This window comes from Triplophysa rosa, linkage group LG4 (genome assembly GCF_024868665.1).
Source record: "Triplophysa rosa linkage group LG4, Trosa_1v2, whole genome shotgun sequence".
Classification (NCBI taxonomy): Eukaryota; Metazoa; Chordata; class Actinopteri; order Cypriniformes; family Nemacheilidae; genus Triplophysa; species Triplophysa rosa.
In genome coordinates, this window is record NC_079893.1 from 32338142 (window position 1) to 32356900 (window position 18759).

Sequence of the window (18759 nt, forward strand, 5' to 3'; positions counted from 1 at the left end):
CTCAAAATTGAGCCCAAAGGAAGCAAGTATTAGGAAAATAAAATGGGGGCAAGAATAGATCCTTGGGGAACCCCATAAATCAGACGAGCTTTTGGAGAAGAACATCCATTTATATTAACAGAGAACCCAGATAGCAACCAAACCAGCAAATTGTTACGGCCCAAATCTGGCCCACACCCTACTCCCCATACCACCTGATCTGGCCCACATACCGCATGGAATGATGGCCCTTGGGTGGCCCACTCCTGTTTGCCAGATTTGGGCCACAAGCAGGCATGGGCATGTGTTTCAAATACAAAATACTTAACCCTTAACATGCACAGGGCCCGTGGCCGGGTTAACACTTAATATTTGTTTTAATTTAGTTGAAACTCACCATCATGATGATCAGTGTTTCCTTGAATTAGGCTCTCGACTCTAGATGTTTAAATGTTGGAATTCTTTTAGCTTTCTGTAACTGTGTGCTTTTAAAGTACATTTGTTTTGCCAATGAAAATAAGCATCCAATCAAATGGTGTTTGCTATTGAAAAAGCCAACATCTCATAGCTTGATTCACTGTCCTTGTATTGTGTGGTTATCTTGAAAGAACGTTATGGTGTGGTATTATCTTGATGTGAAGGAAGATTTGTGATAACAGCATGCAAATTATAACTGAAACTACAAGAGCGTTTAGAATCACACAGACATAAAGAATCAGAGTATGAATCTCAACAATGGTGAAAAACACAAAAGAAAACCTCATGCTGCAATGCATGCTGGGAGCATAAATGAGTTTTGTACTATGATATTACCCAGCATGCATTGCAGCATGAGGTTTTCTTTTGTTGTTTGCCACCATTGTTGAGATTCATACACTGATTCTTTATGTCTGTGTGATTCTAAACTCTCCCGTAGTTTCATTTTTTATATGCGTCCTGTTATCACAAATCTTTCTCCACATCAAATTTATGCCACGCTATAATGTTCTTTCAAGATCACCACACAATCCAGATGAGATATGTGAATCAAACTATGAGATGATGGCTATGTCAACAACAAGTGCAATTTGATTGGATTCTTATTTTCATTGGCAAAACAAATGTACTTTAAAAGCATACAGTTACAGAATGCCAAAATAATTCTAATAAATCTAGAGTCGAGAGCACAACTCAAGGAAACTCTGATCACCATGATGGTGAGTTTAACTAAATTAAAACAAATATTAAGTGTTAACTCTCCCACGGGCCCTGTGCATGTTAAGGGTTAAGTATTTTGTATTTGAAATACATGCTCACCCTTGGCCACAGTCATATCAAAGCTATGTCACATGTCAAACAAAACAAAACAAATAGAGCAGAACTGACCCAAATTTAAACAACAGTTCATTTCAATTCTGGCCCAGATTTATCTTAAAACCAACACCTTTCTGTGCTCCTGTTTGACAGAATTTGTATTGAGTTTCATTATTATTATAGTGATGATTGAGTCATTAGTGATGAACATCTGCTGTTAACAAACACAATCACTGCAGAAAAAATCAACAAAAACTACAAAAAAATAATTTACCCAAAGAAACACAACAACTACAACCTGAAACATAACCCAGCTAACAAAAGTTTGTTATAAGAACGTTCCTTAGAGGTTCATTGTTTTCAAGTCCCAATCAAGTCCCAAGTCAAGAGAGGCGAGTCCAAGTCAGGTTACAAGTCCTGAATGTTAATGAACTGAATCAATATCACTTTTGTACCCACAAACATCACCATTATTGTGATCAGTGTTTGCTTTAGTTGACTTGGACTCACCTCTCTTGGCTTGGGACTTCAAACAATGACTTGTTCCCACCTCTGCTACTAAACAATTAATGGAAATCACAGCAAGAACGCTGAAAGCTTTCCTGTAGCTCAGTGGTAAGAACATTGCGTTAACAATGCAAGGTAGTGGGTTCGATCCAAGGGGATTGCACATACCTATGTATAAATGTACAGGATAATGCAATGTAAGTCGCAAGTGTCTGCGAAATGCTTAAATGTAAAATAACAGTATTATATTGTGCAAATTATAATGTCTTTTACAGAAATAAACTGTTGTTGCAGATTACAGTAGGTATGCTGTAAAATTACAGCTATGTGCTGGCAAATATAGCTGCCAGTTGTTTACTGTAATTTAACAGGGAAGTTTTTTACAGTGTGGCCTTTATGTGCTGAAGTCTTTCTTCACGGTGCTGTTTCTGTTACACCATCTCTCCTTCTGAACACTTTTAGAACCAAATGAAAAAACGGTGCAGCTTTTCTTCTTGTTTTGACAAAGAATCTCATTCACGTTTCCCTATTCAAACAAAAAGAACCGTTTACCAAAAACTACTGTATAGTGTGTGAAAACGCCCAAGCATGCCTATACCTTCACTAAACTGTAAGTGAATGTCTTTTAGCACCTATTTATTGTTATAATTGGTCAATGTGGTCGTTTTGATAGAAGGAAGATAAAAAGTGACTCATATTTGGTTTTTATTTTACAATTTCTACAGGGAGCCACGCTTGAAATCCTCATATTGTACAGTATAATGTAGCTATTTAAAATGTTAATTAAGAACAAGAATCTAAAATAAAATTAAGACATACAGGCATGCAAACTTTGGGTGGAAAAACAAATTTATAGAAAAAGATAACTTTAAAGTAGTGATGTTAGTAATCCATACTGAGATGATAACTATAAAGTCATTTTACACAGAGACACAGATGAGTTAAAATAAACCCCAAATCCAGCATACAGAGGTTGAGTGAATGTTGTGTTGAATGTGTGTAAGTGTGTGAGTGTGTGTGTGTCAGAGACGCTGTAGAAGGACAGAGTGCCGGCCGGCCAGTCCACATACACTCCTACTCGATTAGATGGAGGTGAAGGAGCAGAAATAAAAGTTTTCTTATTATTGTGACAGGCAGTGAATCTGTAAGGAGAGCAGATCAGACTCCAGGACTTTTTGTTGTATCCGAACCAGCAGTCATTATTTCGTCCTTCCCTACAGATTCCTTTATAAGATACAGATACATCCGCTTCTCTCCCGCCCCAGTCCACCTCCCAGTAACAGCGTCCGGTCAGACTCTCTCCGCACAAAACCTGAAGACACTCATCAAATCTGTCTGGATGATCAGGATACGACTGAGACTCAATCACTCGTGTGATCTTTCTGTTCTCTTCAGACAGAACCAGATGAACGTTGGCTGTGTTTGGATCCAGTGTGAGATCATAGGCATCTGAACACAAGAACAGAGAACCTGACTAATGACGAAACAACAATAACAGACAGGTTTTGTAAAGGGTAAGTGCTGTTTACCCACATTTTTGTAGCCCTGATTTAATCCTGAATTCACCCCCATGGTCAAAACTGTAGAAAGTGAAACACAAGACACTTTAGTTCTGTGGTGAACAGTCTGACCGTGTATTTATACAGACATCTAAACATCGATGAATACTTGAGAATCTTCAGAGCATAGTTTGGATCATTTTGATAAGCGAGCAGCTGAAGTTCTGAGTGTTGTGGGTGATTGTAGCTCAGGTCGAGTTCTCTCAGGTGTGACGGGTTTGAACTCAGAGCTGAAGCCAAATAACAACATCCTTCATCTGTCACCATACAACCTGATAACCTACAGACACACAACACGTTTTCATACTCTTTATTTTGCATTACTGCTGAAATGTTACTTCAGTATAGAAATCCATAGACACACACCTCAGTGTCTGTAGATGACAGTTTGTGTTGTTGAGAGCATCAGAGATCAGCTTCACTCCTGAATCCTGAAGATCATTGTTACTCACATCAAGATCTCTCAGAGGAGACTTTGAGGATTGTAGACATGAAGACAAACTTTCACAACACTGATCGGTGAGATTACACATGGCCATTCTGAACAAAAAAACAGTATTAGTTATTAGGGTGCCAAAACATTCAAGAGTTCAAAAACATTCATTTGAAAAAAGCACATTATATTTATTTAGAAAGAATATCTGAAGCACACACCTCAGTGTCTGTAGTTGACAGTTTGTGTTGTTGAGAGCATCAGAGATCAGCTTCACTCCTGAATCCTGAAGATCATTGTTACTCACATCAAGATCTCTCAGAGGAGAATTTGAGGATTGAAGAGCTGAAGAAACACTTTTACAGGACTCAACTGTGATATTACAGAGGGCCAGTCTAAACAGAGAAGGAAAAAATAATTGTACATTAGATTAGTATATGCGAAGTGCAGTTGATCCTCATAACACTTTAAATTAAAGGAGCACTGTGGAGATTTTAGCGGCATCTAGCAATGAGGTTGCGGAGAGCAACCAACCGGCTCAGTCCACCCCTCACCCCTCCCTTTCAAAGCACTATGGTGGCTGACACAGGACAAAGATGTTGTCACGTTTTTGCTTCCAGGGTCAACATGATCTTGCCTTAAGGACATCAACACTTGGCAAAATCTGTAGAGTCAAACAACATGGCCAATTCCATGTAAGGGGACCCACAGTAAAGCTCATTCTAAGATAATAAAAACATAATGCTTCATTATGTAAAGTCATCATACACCCCTGAACACATAGTTATGTATTTTATATTGCATTTCTGTCAATAGATCCTCCTTAATATCACACACAGCATGACCTCACATCAAGATAGGAACATGCCAGTGAAGCAATGAACTGAAAGTTCACTGATATGCAGAACACTGATGTGTTTAGCTGTATGTATGTCAGGTGTGAATGACTGTTTTACAGGGCTGAACTACACCCATGTTACTTCTAAAGTTTTTTAGCTTGCCTTGAATCTTACCCTGTTGGAGTTGCTTTTATTGTAACAGACTTAAAGCAACAATAAGCAAGACATTGCAGATTATTTTATTTATACTAGTTGACAGAGGTGGAAGCAAGTCAAGTCTCAAGTCAGTGGTTTACCTCAGGTGTTCTCAATCCTGATCCTCAGGAACCCCCTGACAGAATGTTTTAGATGTGTCTCTATATAAAACACCTGATTCAACTCATCTGCTAGTTACCTTAGATAGCAAGAGAGCAGATGAAAACCACTGAATCAATGTTCATAATGGTTGATGTGTCAATGCTAATGGAGTTTAATCAATATCACTGTTGCGCCTGAAATTGATGTTAAAAAGATGTTGAGATTTCATCAAACCACCATTATTGTGATCAGTGTTTGCTTTAGTTGGGACCTTGACTCTTGAACTTTAATGTTAAGTTTACAATGAGTGTTATAACAGTGTGTTAAATGCATCTGTTAAAACAACGAAAAAAGAATCAACTGACAGTAGTTGTAGTAATTTCTCAGTATTTGTGTTGTTATCTTAACTTCTTGTGATGATTTCTTTAGTACAGTGTAATAATTGTATTGCTAGCCTCCTATTATGATTTAAAATAAATTACTCCAAAAAAACTTTCCTCACTGAATTAATTAGACATGAATAATCAGTGTATGAAACTCAACAATGGTGACAATCGACAAAAGAAAGCTTCATGCTGCAATGCATGCTGGGTAACATCATAGAACAAAACTCATTCATGACTCCCAGCATGCATTGCAGTTGATCTGTTTATCTGAATTACTTTGATGATTGTCACCATTGTTGAGGTTTGTATGATGAGTGTTGATGTCTAAGTGTGTCAAAGCGTGAAATCACAATATTTAGTCACAGTACTTTTACATTTGTAAATCACAAACATTTAATTCTGTCATGAAATGATTGACATAAACCTTATAAAATATTATTGCTCATCTTTATTACAAATCAACACCCATCACAGAAGTAAAATACTGCCACTTTAAAACATCTCATTATGAACATTGATTCAGTGGTTATCATCTGCTCTCTTGCTATCTAAGGTAACTAGCAGATGAGTTGAATCAGGTGTTTTATATAGAGACACATCTAAAACATTCTGTCAGGGGGTTCCTGAGGATCAGGATTGAGAACACCTGAGGTAAACCACTGACTTGAGACTTGACTTGCTCCCACCTCTGCTAGTTGAGAGTCTCTTCATATGTGGTAGAGCAGTGGTCACCAACCCTGCTCCTGGAGATCGACCGTCCTGAAGATTTCAGCTCCAACCCCAATCAAACACACCTGAACTATCTAATCAAGGTGTTCAGGTTTGCTTGATAATTACAGACAGGTGTGCTGAAGAGGGGTTGGAGCTGCAGTCTGCAGGACGGTCGATCTCCAGGAACAGGGTTGGTGACCACTGTGGTAGAGCAATGCGTTAGCAACACAAAAGGTTGTGGGTTTGGTACCCAGAGAACACACATACTGATAAGATGTATAGCTTGAATGTACTGTAAGTCGCTTTGGTTAAAAGCGTCTGCTAAATATGTCAAAGTAAATGTAGGTACGTCTGTAAAATGTCTGCTAAAGCATCTGATAAAAGTCTTAGAAAGGGCAGTTTTACATACATGCTTAACCATAAACATCTTACAGACATCTTCTACATGTTTCCATGACACCTGGCAGCAGACGTCGCAGAGACGTATTGCCGATGACCAAAAAAATACGTCTTGAAGATATAAATGCAGACATCAAATAGACGTCTGCCAGATGTATGCTTTAAAATGCTTTGTCAGCCCCGGAGTACATAACTAAACCAAAATAAAAACTAAAACCTGCAAAATGTTGAAGGCCATTTGACAAGTTTAAAACTGAATAATATTAAAGACACACCTCAGTATCTCTAGTTGACAGTTTGTGTTGTTGAGAGCATCAGAGATCAGCTTCACTCCTGAATCCTGAAGATCATTATTGCTCAAATCAAGATCTCTCAGAGGAGAATCTGAAGATTGAAGAGCTGAAGACACACTTTTACAGCATGTGTCATTGAGTCCACAGCTGCTAAATCTGTAAAAGAATAAAAATAATATGTTTCTTTAATTTATTTGACTTTGACAAGGCAAGGCAAATGAAGGACGAATCTCACAGTTTGTCTCATACAGATGGATTTGAAATCATCTTCAGTTACTCACATGGCCTTTCTGCAGCATCTCACAGCGGAGATCAGTCGCATATACCCTGCCGGAGATGTCTCGTACAGTTTCGGGTTGAACTCGTCCAGCACGTCCCCTGACATAAAGATCATGTAGGCCAGAGCTGAGCACATTGAGGATGACTGGTGTCTTTCTGGAGAGACATCGGGACTTCCGTACGTCTGGATTTCCGTAAGTAGCGAGTAGTCCTTTAACTCGCTTAAACAAAACGTAAGGTTGGTTGAGGCTTCAGATGCCATGTGCTTCTTGTGAAATTGTTTGATGTATTGGATGGTTTCTCTGATGCTTTCTCTGCTATCTTCAGTGTCTGTGAGGAGACCTTTTAGCAGTTTCTGATTGGATTCCAGTGAAAGGCCCAGCAGAAAGCGCAGAAACAGATCCAGATGTCCTTTATGACTGTGCACTGCCTTGTTTACCGCTTTCTTCAGTAGGTCATGCAGTAAGATATAGTCCTGTCGTTCTTCGAAGAAAAAAACAAGTTCATTCACGTTCTTGGTCATGTAGCAGAAGAACACGTGCAGCGCGGCGAGAAACTCTTGAACACTTTGATGAACAAAGCGGAAGACCCTCCTCTCGTGAAGTCCAGCTTCCGTCTTAAAGATCTCAGCGATTATTCCTGTGTTCTCTGAGACTTCACTCACATAAATACCACATTCTTCAAGATCTTCCTCACGAAATATCGTGCTTTCTTTCTTCAGCTGTTCAAACGCCAGCTTGGCCAACTTCAAAACTATCGCTCTGTTGGAATCTAAGAGCTTTGTGTGATCTCTTTCCACTTCTTCGTCGTACTTCTGGTTCTTCATGTTCATCTGAATCAGCAGAAAGTGAATGTACATTTCAGTCAGCGTCGTGTGGATGTTCTCGCTGTTGTTCTTGATGAGAATATCGAGAAGCACGGTGGCGGCGATCCAACAGAACACAGGGATGTAACACATGATGTAGAGACTACGAGACGCCTTGATGTGAGAGATAATTTTAGAGGCTTGATTCTCATCTTTGATTCTCTTTCTGAAGTATTCCTCCTTCTGCGGGTCGGTGAATCCTTGCACCTCGGTGAACAAACCTACGAACTCGGGAGGAATCTGATTGGCCGCCGCTGGTCTTGAGGTGATCCAGATGAGCGATGATGGAAGCAGATTTCCTCTGATCAGATTTATAAACAGTCCATCTATGGATGATCTGTTATTTACACTATTCAGAATTGTACATTTAAAGTTCAACGATAGTTGACTCTCATCAAGACCATCAAAGATGAACAGAAGCTTACGCTCGTATAACATTGACTCGCTTAGCTCTTTCATTTCAGGATAAAATTTCTGTAGAAACTCATGAAAACTTGTCTCTTCATCTTTAATCTGGTTAATCTCCCCGAAAGGAAGCAGGAACATGGCGTCTATGCTATGATTGGCTGTTCCTTCGGCCCAATCCAGAATGAACTTGCGCACAACGAAGGTTTTTCCAATGCCAGCGATGCCTTTGGTGAGCACAGTCTTGTTCAACTCATTGTGCCCGAGCGAAAAGAAAATATCATTGTAGTTAATTGGTTTATTGTGAGATTTTTGCTGTTTTACACATTTCTCAATCTTTTGAATCTCGTGTTCGTCGCTGACATCCTCAATATCTGCCTCTGTGATGAAGAGTTCTGTGTAAACATTCTTCAGGTGTACTTTATGCTTTTTCTTGCTCTCAAAAACGCGTTCTGTTTTTCTCTTCATGTTGGCTTTGTGATTTTTCAGGAATTTTCTCAAAACAAATTCATCGGTTTGATACGGGCAGAAACTCTGTAATAATATTCCCAAAACAGAACCACCTGCTTTAGATAAAATATTTGCATAAGTGAACTTAAATATGGGATAAAATAATGTTGAGCAATATTATATAAAAAAGAATACAATTTTGTGTGATTTTTTGCTACGTTAAAACTGATAAAACACAGTAAAAATATTTAAATCTTGTATTTATTTCTCGTATTAGTATTGTGTAGAACTCAGACTAAGGTACCTTGTGTTCTCCTATGTTTCTTGGCTGCCTCTCGAACTAAAGGTGTTTGTTGGTCTGTGATAAAATGTGCGAAAGACCAATATTTTTACATTTACAAACAGACATGAAATGACATAAACTGAAGAATATGTATATATCACAGTTGTCCGCAAAAATGGACATATTTTTGTAACATTTAAGTCAACCAAACTGCCCTATAGACCACTTCGCAAAACCTAAACAACGCTGATCCAGATGCACTTCCTGTTTCAGTTTTTTAACACTACACAATTGTAACAACAAAAAACAACCAACTGAAGATTTAGAACTGAATCAAGACTAAAAATATATTAAATGAAACTGAATAATTAATAAATAAATAAATGAACTGAAACAGGAAGTGCTTCTTATGTCTACCTAAATTGTCTATTTTAAAACTAAATAAATGAAAATATGTAATATAATATGTTAAAACAAGTCTGTTTAGATACCTTTGTAGTGCATTTGTACTGGGCCGGTGAAAGTGTTTCCACTTATAAAAGGAGCATTCACACTCGCACCGGTTTCAGCATTCACTCCGAAAGAGATTTCTGAGCAAACTGGGCTGGAAACCACAACTGAACTACTTGGCACTATGAGAATAAACCCATAAAATAATTTTACAGTATATTGTTAACGTGATCATGAGTCATTTTATTTGATCTGTATTACCTTCCTTCGTCTCTAACTGTACAGCCAGCTGCGTGTGTTTCATCTTCTTCAGGATGTCACATGTGATCTTCACAGCTCCGTCTTCTCCAAAACGCTCCAGCATCTGATCCACAGTGTCTGTGACGTCTGCATTCTCCAGTTTATCAGACAAAGCCGATTCACGTTGTTTTAAATGCCACTTGAACCTTTTCAGTTTCTCTGGCTCCAGTTCATCCAATGTTTCCACAAGCTGCCATGCAACAGACGCCATTTCCTAACACGGGTTAATTTCTGCTAAAAAAAAACAGAAACAGAAAGTTATTTTGCGGTATTAACTATATGTAGCGTTTTAACACATCATAAATAAACAAGCGTGGATAGTGTCGTGGCGAAAAGTCGATCAGCCAATGTTGAAAGAATTCACGAAGACCAGAGAGCCAGGTTTCAAGAAGTTTCAATCTTTATTTGCTCGAGCAAGCAAAGTGAGACATACAGAGTTCATCTGATGATGTCCAATGATGTCCAACGAATACATGTCTGACTCCATCTTTTATACATTGTTCTCAAGTTGTTATCACAGTTCAAACCAATCATGTTTTACCTGACATCATCTTCTACCAACCAGGTTTTACATGACATCACTTATTTGTATTAGTCCATCCCCTTATCACTCGCTACAGTTACATTTCACGTTACAGTTATATTTCAGGCCTACCATATTAGGATTTAATCATAGGGAGCGCCTCTCAATCAACACATACGTATATCATGTGCTCTTTATCTTGACACCTTTCCGGGGGCTTTTCGGACGATACATGATTTAACATTGGTTTTAAAAATGAACTCATGGTTTAGTGATAATGAGCACCCCAGCGTCCTTGGCTGTATGCGATAAGTTAAACTTCTCTACAAAAGTGTGTGGTTTTATTAAAAATGAGCTCATTGTTTAGCGTAAGAATAAGCAACCCAGCGTTTTTAATTCAACTTCTCTACAAAAGTGTGTGTGGTGTACGTGCAGTTCCTGTCTTAGTGTGAGAAGATATGTGGTGTGTACACAGGTGTTCAAGTGCTCAAACTCATACAAGACTCCCGTAGCCCTTGTTAAGATCAGAGAAGTACATGAACTCTATAACTACCTTTAAATGTATTCTTTTATATAAGAAAACTATTTTATATAAGAAAACTCAATAATATATTTAGAATATAAGAAAAGTCAATAATATGTCTAGAAAAACCACCATAATAGTAATAGAGTTAATGCACAATGAGGGATTGAATCTGTATTTTGAAAGAAAATATGAATATTATCAAATTATATTTTCATATCATTTTATATCAAAAATGCATATACACACTTATAAAAAGGAGTACAAAGTCTAAAACCAGAAAGAAAATCTAGTATTTCCTAAAAAGTTAAATCCCTTACATGTACAGCATACGATTATTAATACTATAAAAAAATCACAATTTTGCTCAGTGTCCAAAACACTTGATATTATTTAAAATGTTACACTCACACAATTACAATAACACAGCACAAGTGTAAATGTGCCAAAATAGTGGAGGAACTCACGGAAGCAACTGTGAAACATCCATTCAAAATTCTCGAAAGAACAACACATTAAACTTCTCTTCAAGATTTACCCCAGTTCATCTCATCTTAATGCTCAGATACTCGTTTGTACGTTTTTCAGAAAGAGTGTTGACAAGGAAGTGCCTTGGATTGCTCTTGTTGACTTGACTTACACAATCTGTAAATGTGTAACTTGGCTGAGTTGGTTGTGAAGTGTTAGATCATGTTCAGACGTGTTATCTGTGGGCACTCGCCAACTAGTGATGGGAATTTTGATTCATTTGAGTGATTCGTACTTTTTCAGTCGGCCCTCCCTATAAACGGCTGCTTAGGGCCTCAGCGCCACTAGGGGGCCCCCAAGAGCACGTGAAATTACAGTTTTTTTGTGATGTATTCACAACACACATCCATTTTCTCACGTAGGACTATACCCACTATTTTTACTGTGGCGCGTGTGAAAATTTGTGAAATTACTGACTAAAGGAAACATTACAATATCAAAATAAGTGAGGTGACCAATCAAATAAAAGGAGGCGGGAGCTACTAGTTACAGAGCCGAGCAGAAACCAATCACATGATTTGAAGACTGAGCTACTGTCACATCTTCAGCTGTAGTTCAGCAAGACGCTTCAGTTTTGAAGTTGAAAGAGTGTTGTGAACACACAACAGACTGTAAAGTAAAATAATTCAATATTTGACAACAGTTTAGTGTTTAACGATAAAAATGTTGAACATCCGACAGTATACACTGATGCAAACGACAAAATGCTGATTTAGATGAAAAGTATGTAATTTGCGAGATTCGTGTAATTTATGTCTGCGTTTTATATTAGCGTTTTATTTTGGATAAGGTTAAGAATAATTGTTTGCATATTGTAAATTATTTTAATGGTTATCAAGTAAATACACTAAATAAAAAAAATATTAAATCATCATCAAGGGCTGTGTGGCTTTGAAAGATTTCAGAATCAGAATCAGAATCAGAAGAGCTTTATTGCCAAGTGTGCTTGCACACACAAGGAATTTTCTTTGGTGTTGGAAGCTTCTAGTACAGACATTCAACACAATGACAATACAATATAATACGATTTACAGTCTAAAAGATTCTNAAGCTTCTAGTACAGACATTCAACACAATGACAATACAATATAATACGATTTACAGTCTAAAAGATTCTAAATTGTGCATATATAAAATAAAGACTATTTTACAGAAAATGGGGGGTAATAACATATGAGACATTGTACAGGGTAGTAAATAGTAGAATATACATATTAACAGATTGTATGTTGTGCAAATGGATAATTTAGTAAGTAGAGGTAGTGTTATATACATGTATACATAAGATGTAGATATAATAAGGCACTATAGTGCACACTATAGGAGTAGTGGAAGTGGAATATTGCTCTTAAGGAGCAGTTATGTGTTTAGGAGGGAGATTGCCTGGGAAGAAGCTGCTTAAGTCACAGTTTTGATCATCAATTTTAACACAACAGATATTCTGCTTATTTAAATAATAGCGAATACAGAAACATTGCACACACAAATGAATTTCTAAACAATTTTACTTAAGCATGAAAAAACAGCTTGATTAAACAAAAATAAATATGTTAACTGGGTAACAGGATTTGAGTTTTTGGTTGACCGTCCCTAAAATACAGTAGCAGGTTATTACACTGATACAGTATATTCGAGTATATAGTCGACCAGCAACGTATTACTCCCACACTCTTCTCTGAAATCAAAACACTGCTCACTGCTGCTCACACACTCACACCGGGAACACGTGGAGTGATACAACGTGGAGAGACGCAGCCTCAGCATCCCTATCATTGGATAAACCTCACCTGTCAACTTGGGTCACGTGCACATGGTAAGCCAATCATACAGTGGCACCGACATCAATGACGACTGCCAGCTGCATCTAAAAAACAAGGTGAGTTCGTGTTGTTGTGCCAATGGAGGTACATCTAAAAAAATTAGAATATCATGAAAAAGGTCTATATTTTTTGTCACTCATTTCAGAAAGTGAAACCCATATATTATATAGATTCATTACACATAGAGTGAAATATTTCAAGCCTTTATTTCTTGAAATTTTGATGATTATGGCTTACAGATAATGAAAACCCAAAATTCTGTCTCAGAAAATCACAATATTACATAAGATCAATAAAAAAAGAATATTTTAAACAGAGATGTCAGGCTTCTGAAAAGTATGTTCATTTCTATTTACTCAATACTTGGCTGGGCCTCCTTTTGCATGAATTACTGCATCAATGCGGCGTGGCATGGAGGCGATCAGCCTGTGGCACTGCTCAGGTGTAATGGAAGCCCAGGTTGCTTTGATAGCGGCCTTCAGGTCTTCTGCATTGTTGGGTCTGGTGTCTCTCATCATAGAGTCTCTGTGGGGTTCAGGTCAGGCGGGTTTGCTGGCCAGTCAAGCACAGTTCCACCATGGTCGTTGAACCAGCTTTTGGTACCTTTGGCAGTGCGGGCAAGTGCCAAGTCCTGCTGGAAAATGAAATCAGCATCTCCATAAAGCTTGTCAGCAGAAGGAAGCATGAAGTGCTGTAAAATGTCCTGGTAGATGTCTGCGTTGACTGTGGACTTCAGAAAACACAGTGAAACTGTGCAACGTAAACTGTTACCGACTGCCGTAAAACTGAACTCTGGCCACTGACGCCACTGACATTATATAATTGGTTGAGGGTGCCTCACGTGATCCAGGTTAGCCATTACTTGTTTTCCTATGGCAAGTATTACAGACCCTTCCATCTCCCTATGTTGGCCCTGTCCAAAATGGCGCACTCCGGTCTTGTGGACCTCCTCCGAGTCCACACTTGGTCACGTCATGAAGTGCAGACCTATAGGGCACAAGGCACGAGTCCACAAGGGTACCCAGGAGACAAAAAATGTATTCCTTAGATCAGTGGTTCCCAACTCCAGTCCTCAGGGCCCCTGACAGAATATTTGAGATGTCTCCCTATTGAACACATGAACAAGTTAATGAGATAATGAAGTGATGATTGAGTCATTAGTGATGAACACCTGCTGTTAACAAACACAATCACTGAAGAAAACACGATCAATAAGAAGTCACCCTAAGAGTGTTTAGTGTTTCCTTTAGTTGAGCTCTTGACTCTTGGTTTCCTATGTTAAAGTATTTACTTATTCACAGTATTGCTTATTTATTTTCTGTTAAGAAAACTCTGTACAGCTGAACAACACAGTTTCTGTAATATATAGAAATATTAAATAACAACATATATGCACATTAAAAACCCATTATGCACATTAAGTATAGTGTAAACAAAAAAGTGTATATATATATGCATTACAAACATAAGTATCTATTGCATAATTCTCCGGTGGCATATCAACATATGAAATTCAGAACAAAAAAACGGCAGCTCCTGTCCCAAATAACAACAATTCAATTCAATTCAATTTTATTTTATTTATATAGCGCTTTTCACAATGTGCATTGTTCCAAAGCAGCTTTACAGGAGAAAATAAGAAAAACACAAAAAAGGTAAAAACACAGCCAGTGCATGAAGCATTTAAGTCTTTTATATTAAGAGCATGTATTTATAATTGTATATATAAATACTTTTTTATATAAAACGAAAACATGAACCTAATGCTTAAAAGTGAAAACTTTACATTTATTTATTTTATTTCTTTGCAATTCATCATTAAAAACCATCAAAGCCACTTTTAAACAAAGCAACAGCATAACATCAGGAATTCATTGCCTGACCTTGACTTAAACACAGACTCCACTCTTCAGCATAGTGGTGACCCACAAAACATTAAATGTCAGAAAAGAAAAAAGAAAAATTGTGTAGTTTTTACGGAAAAATACGGCAGCTGTGGTTGCCAGTAAACTACCGTAAAAATAACCGCAAATATTGTTTCTTTTCTGAACAGTTTCATTTAGGCTATGGAAAATAAAGCTCCTATAAATAATTGTAAACAATTTAACAATAAAACCCAAATTGAGCAAACCATGCATTGCGCAAAGAAAGTGTTTTCAAAAGGCTTGTTCGACTTGATGCATTAAGTCGAACAAGCCAAAAGACTGCGGTGATCTGTTTAATGACAGCACAGAATACATTCACGTGCTTTATAAAGGGAGGTGTTGTCACCATTATGGTAAAATGGAGGCGTTTCCGAATGCTAGTGAACGTGAACGAGCACGGTACTTGCGCACATGTGGGATTTATCAACAATGATCGCTCACTCATGTGCGTAAGAAGTGCGTGCGCACGTTTGATAAATACGGATTTTTTTGTACTTACACAGATTCTAAATTTCATTCTTACGACAAAATATTGAACCTTTTCTACGCACTTTTGATAAATGAGGCCCCTGTTCCTATGTAAGTCGTAAGGAGCAACGTCGAGTCCAACTGCTTTTAATTTCAGCTCTGGCGTGTTGTTTACGTGGTGTTCACGTGGGAAAGTGACGTCAATGCATACCCTCTATAGGCGGACGACCTACGTATAGCTGCCTATAGAAACAGATGCTAATACGGCATCTAGTTGATATGTGGTTGTGCCACTCTTAAGGAAGTCAACCCGAAACTTTAGGAGGAACGGGAAGAAAGATGAAAGAGCAGAATGTACCATTCATACGTGGGTTTCGCAGTAAGTAAACGACTACTTGTACCTTATCACTGAAACGATTTGATATGATATGAAGGTAAATGTAAGTTGTTTGTATTTAGCGTCACACGTGTGAAATAAGCGCGACCTTTCATGATCATTATAATCAGTAAATCTTTAAGTTCCCCATGAGGGAATTAATTGCGTTTTTTAACATAAAGCTGTGTCGTTAGTTCGTTTTGAACATGTGTTAACGAAAACAAGACCATGTTAGAACGAGTTTTTTTTACTTTAAAAAGCATCATAGAGACGATCACTATTAAAGGGGACGCGCCCAGTCACGTGCCCATAGTACACATAAGAGAGATGCCTTTGTTCAACATTTGTCCTAAATTACAAAAATGATTAGGCTAAATTTCAGAGTAAATATATGAATTTGTGATCTTTATATATCATATAGTTATCTATATTTTGTTATAAATAGATATTGTTATGTAGTACATCTGTTTTTAAATGTTAATCAATGATTACTTCTGGCAGTTTGACAGTGATCTATTTTACACGTGTATTTCATACAGTACAAGTTAAATTTCTACAAACGTTTCATATAAAAATAAGTGTATGTGTAAACTTATTTTCATTCATTTTTGCAATGTTTTTTTCTGGTCATTTTGAAGGAAACTGATGTTCTGTAAAGTCTTAATTAAACTTTAACTTTTAACTTTAATTAAAATTAGAGCACCTGTCTGTGCTCAAGTGAGTAAAAAACATACTGTCCATACACATTACATTTATTTAATTATTATGTGCAGTACATATAAATGTAATTCAAAACTGTGTGTTTGTTCAGCATGCAGAATTATGTTCTGATCCGGATTCAGTCCAGTTGTGGAGTTTGTGAGCAGGTTCTGCCAAATCCGGTCTGTATCAGCTGTTTCTACAGACACTGAAGAATCTTCCGATGTTTTGATTTAAGTAGCAGATGATACAGTGTAGAACAAACTTCTACAATCACACAAAGTTATGGAAGGATCCAGTTCCTCTTGTTCTGCTCACAGCTGGAAAAAATCAGACCTGCTGGAGGAGACTGAAGACGTGCAGCAGGATTGTCATGATGAATCAGTGGATGATGTTCTGCAGAGAGTGAAAGACAAACACAAAAGCATCATGAAGAACAAGTATGAGAGTTTATTTGAGGGAATGAAAGCACAAGAGAATCAAACGCTCCTGAAGAGAATTTACACACAGCTGTACATCAGAGAGGGAGAGAGTGAAGGAGTGAATGAAGAACATGAGGTTTTACACATGGAGAAACAGCCCAGAAGAACACAAGACTTACAAGACACTCCAATCTACTGCAATGACATCTTCACACCTCAATCTCATCAAAGACACAAAATCAAGAGCGTTCTTACTAAAGGCATCGCTGGAATTGGAAAAACAGTCTCTGTGCACAAGTTCATTCTGGATTGGGCCGAGGGAACAGCCAATCAGGACGTAGATTTCATGTTCCTGCTTCCGTTTCGAGAGCTGAACTTGATTGGAGAGCATCGCTACAGTCTTCACAAACTTCTGCTGGACTTTCATCCTGAACTTCAAGATGTGGACTCTCAGATTTATGAGGAGTGTAAAGTTGTGTTCATCTTTGATGGTCTGGATGAAAGCAGAATGACACGGATGTTTTCAGACCACAGTGAGAAAGTTTCTGATGTGACGGACGCTTCATCAGTGGCCGTGTTGATGTCAAACCTCATGAAAGGAGATCTGCTTCCCTCCGCTCTCATCTGGATCACCTCCAGACCAGCAGCAGCCAATCAGATCCCCTCCAAATACATCACGCGTGTGACAGAAATCCAGGGATTCGACGACGCTCAGAAGGAGGAATATTTCAGGAAGAGAATCAGCGACGAGCATCAAGCCAGCAGAATCATATCCCACATTAGAAGAGCGAGAAGCCTCCACATCATGTGTCACATACCGGTCTTCTGTTGGATCTCCTCCACTGTGCTTCAGAAGATCCTGACACAAGATCACAGTGAAGAAATCCCCAAAACTCTGAGTGAAATGTACATCCACTTCCTGCTGATCCAGATGAAGATGAAGAATGAGAAGTATGATCCAGAGAGAGATCCAGAGATCAACAGAGAAGTGATTGTGAAACTGGCTGAAGTGGCTTTCAAACAGCTGATGAAGGGCAATGTGATGTTCTATGAGGAGGATCTGAGAGAGTGTGGGATAGACATCACTGACGCCTCGCTGTATTCTGGCATCTGTACTGAGATCTTTAAAGAGGAACCTGTCAGTCATCAGAGGAAGATCTACAGCTTCATACATCTCAGTCTTCAGGAGTTCCTCGCTGCGTTCTACGTGTTTTACTACTACAATAAACAAGAGACGTCACAGTTTTTGGATGTAATTTACACTTTACTCAAAGGTGCAGTAGATAAAGCTCTTGAGAGTGAAACTGGTCATCTGGATCTTTTCTTGAGGTTTCTGCTGGGCATCTCACTGGAGTCCAATCAGAGACTCTTACAGGATCTACTGACACACACGGTGGACACCTCACAAACCATCAAGAAAACCACACAGTACATCAAAGATCAAATCAAGTGTAATGATGGTCTGTCAGCTGAAAGATCCATCAATCTGTTCTTGTGTCTGTTTGAAGTGAAAGATCAGACTCTGTACAGAGAGATCGAGGAGTTTGTGAGATCAGACAAACACTCAGAGAAGAAACTCTCGGCCGCTCACTGTTCAGCAATAGCCTACATGCTTCAGATGTCAGAGGAGGTGATGGATGAGTTTGATCTGAAGAAATACAACACAACACAGGAGGGCAGAAGAAGACTCATACCGGCTGTCAACAACTGCACAAGAGCTCTGTGAGTATCACCTTCATGTTGAGTG

The 18759-nt window shown here is 38.2% G+C and overlaps 2 protein-coding genes across 9 annotated transcripts in view; one reads left to right on the forward strand and one right to left on the reverse strand.

Annotated features, from left to right (window-relative positions):
• Positions 1-2473: 2473 nt before the first annotated feature.
• Positions 2474-11432, reverse strand: LOC130552864 (NACHT, LRR and PYD domains-containing protein 3-like). 7 transcript variants are annotated; one of them, XM_057331512.1, is made up of 11 exons: positions 11242-11432; positions 9690-9959; positions 9470-9610; positions 9000-9053; positions 6978-8811; positions 6679-6852; positions 3993-4166; positions 3705-3878; positions 3448-3618; positions 3313-3359; positions 2474-3228 (listed from the first exon to the last, which is right to left on the reverse strand). In XM_057331512.1, exons 2-11 carry the CDS (start codon positions 9937-9939, stop codon positions 2687-2689), a joined length of 3561 nt encoding a protein of 1186 aa, XP_057187495.1. In that variant the 5' UTR covers positions 9940-9959; positions 11242-11432; the 3' UTR covers positions 2474-2686. The 7 variants fall into 7 exon arrangements, with proteins under 7 accessions (XP_057187495.1, XP_057187497.1, XP_057187494.1 ...); XM_057331514.1 differs by having other exon boundaries at positions 6978-8808; positions 9690-9962; XM_057331511.1 differs by having other exon boundaries at positions 9690-9962.
• A 4041-nt stretch (positions 11433-15473) lies between these two features.
• The window catches only part of LOC130552881 (NLR family CARD domain-containing protein 3-like), a 69944-nt gene continuing 66658 nt past the window's right edge, over positions 15474-18759 (forward strand). The window contains exons 1-2 of one of the 2 annotated variants that reach the window (XM_057331547.1): positions 15474-15894; positions 16703-18734. In XM_057331547.1, coding sequence (XP_057187530.1) covers positions 16876-18734 — 1859 coding nt within the window. In that variant the 5' untranslated portion in view covers positions 15474-15894; positions 16703-16875. The remainder of the gene's footprint in view (positions 15895-16702; positions 18735-18759) is intronic. The other variant, XM_057331549.1, reaches the window with a different exon arrangement.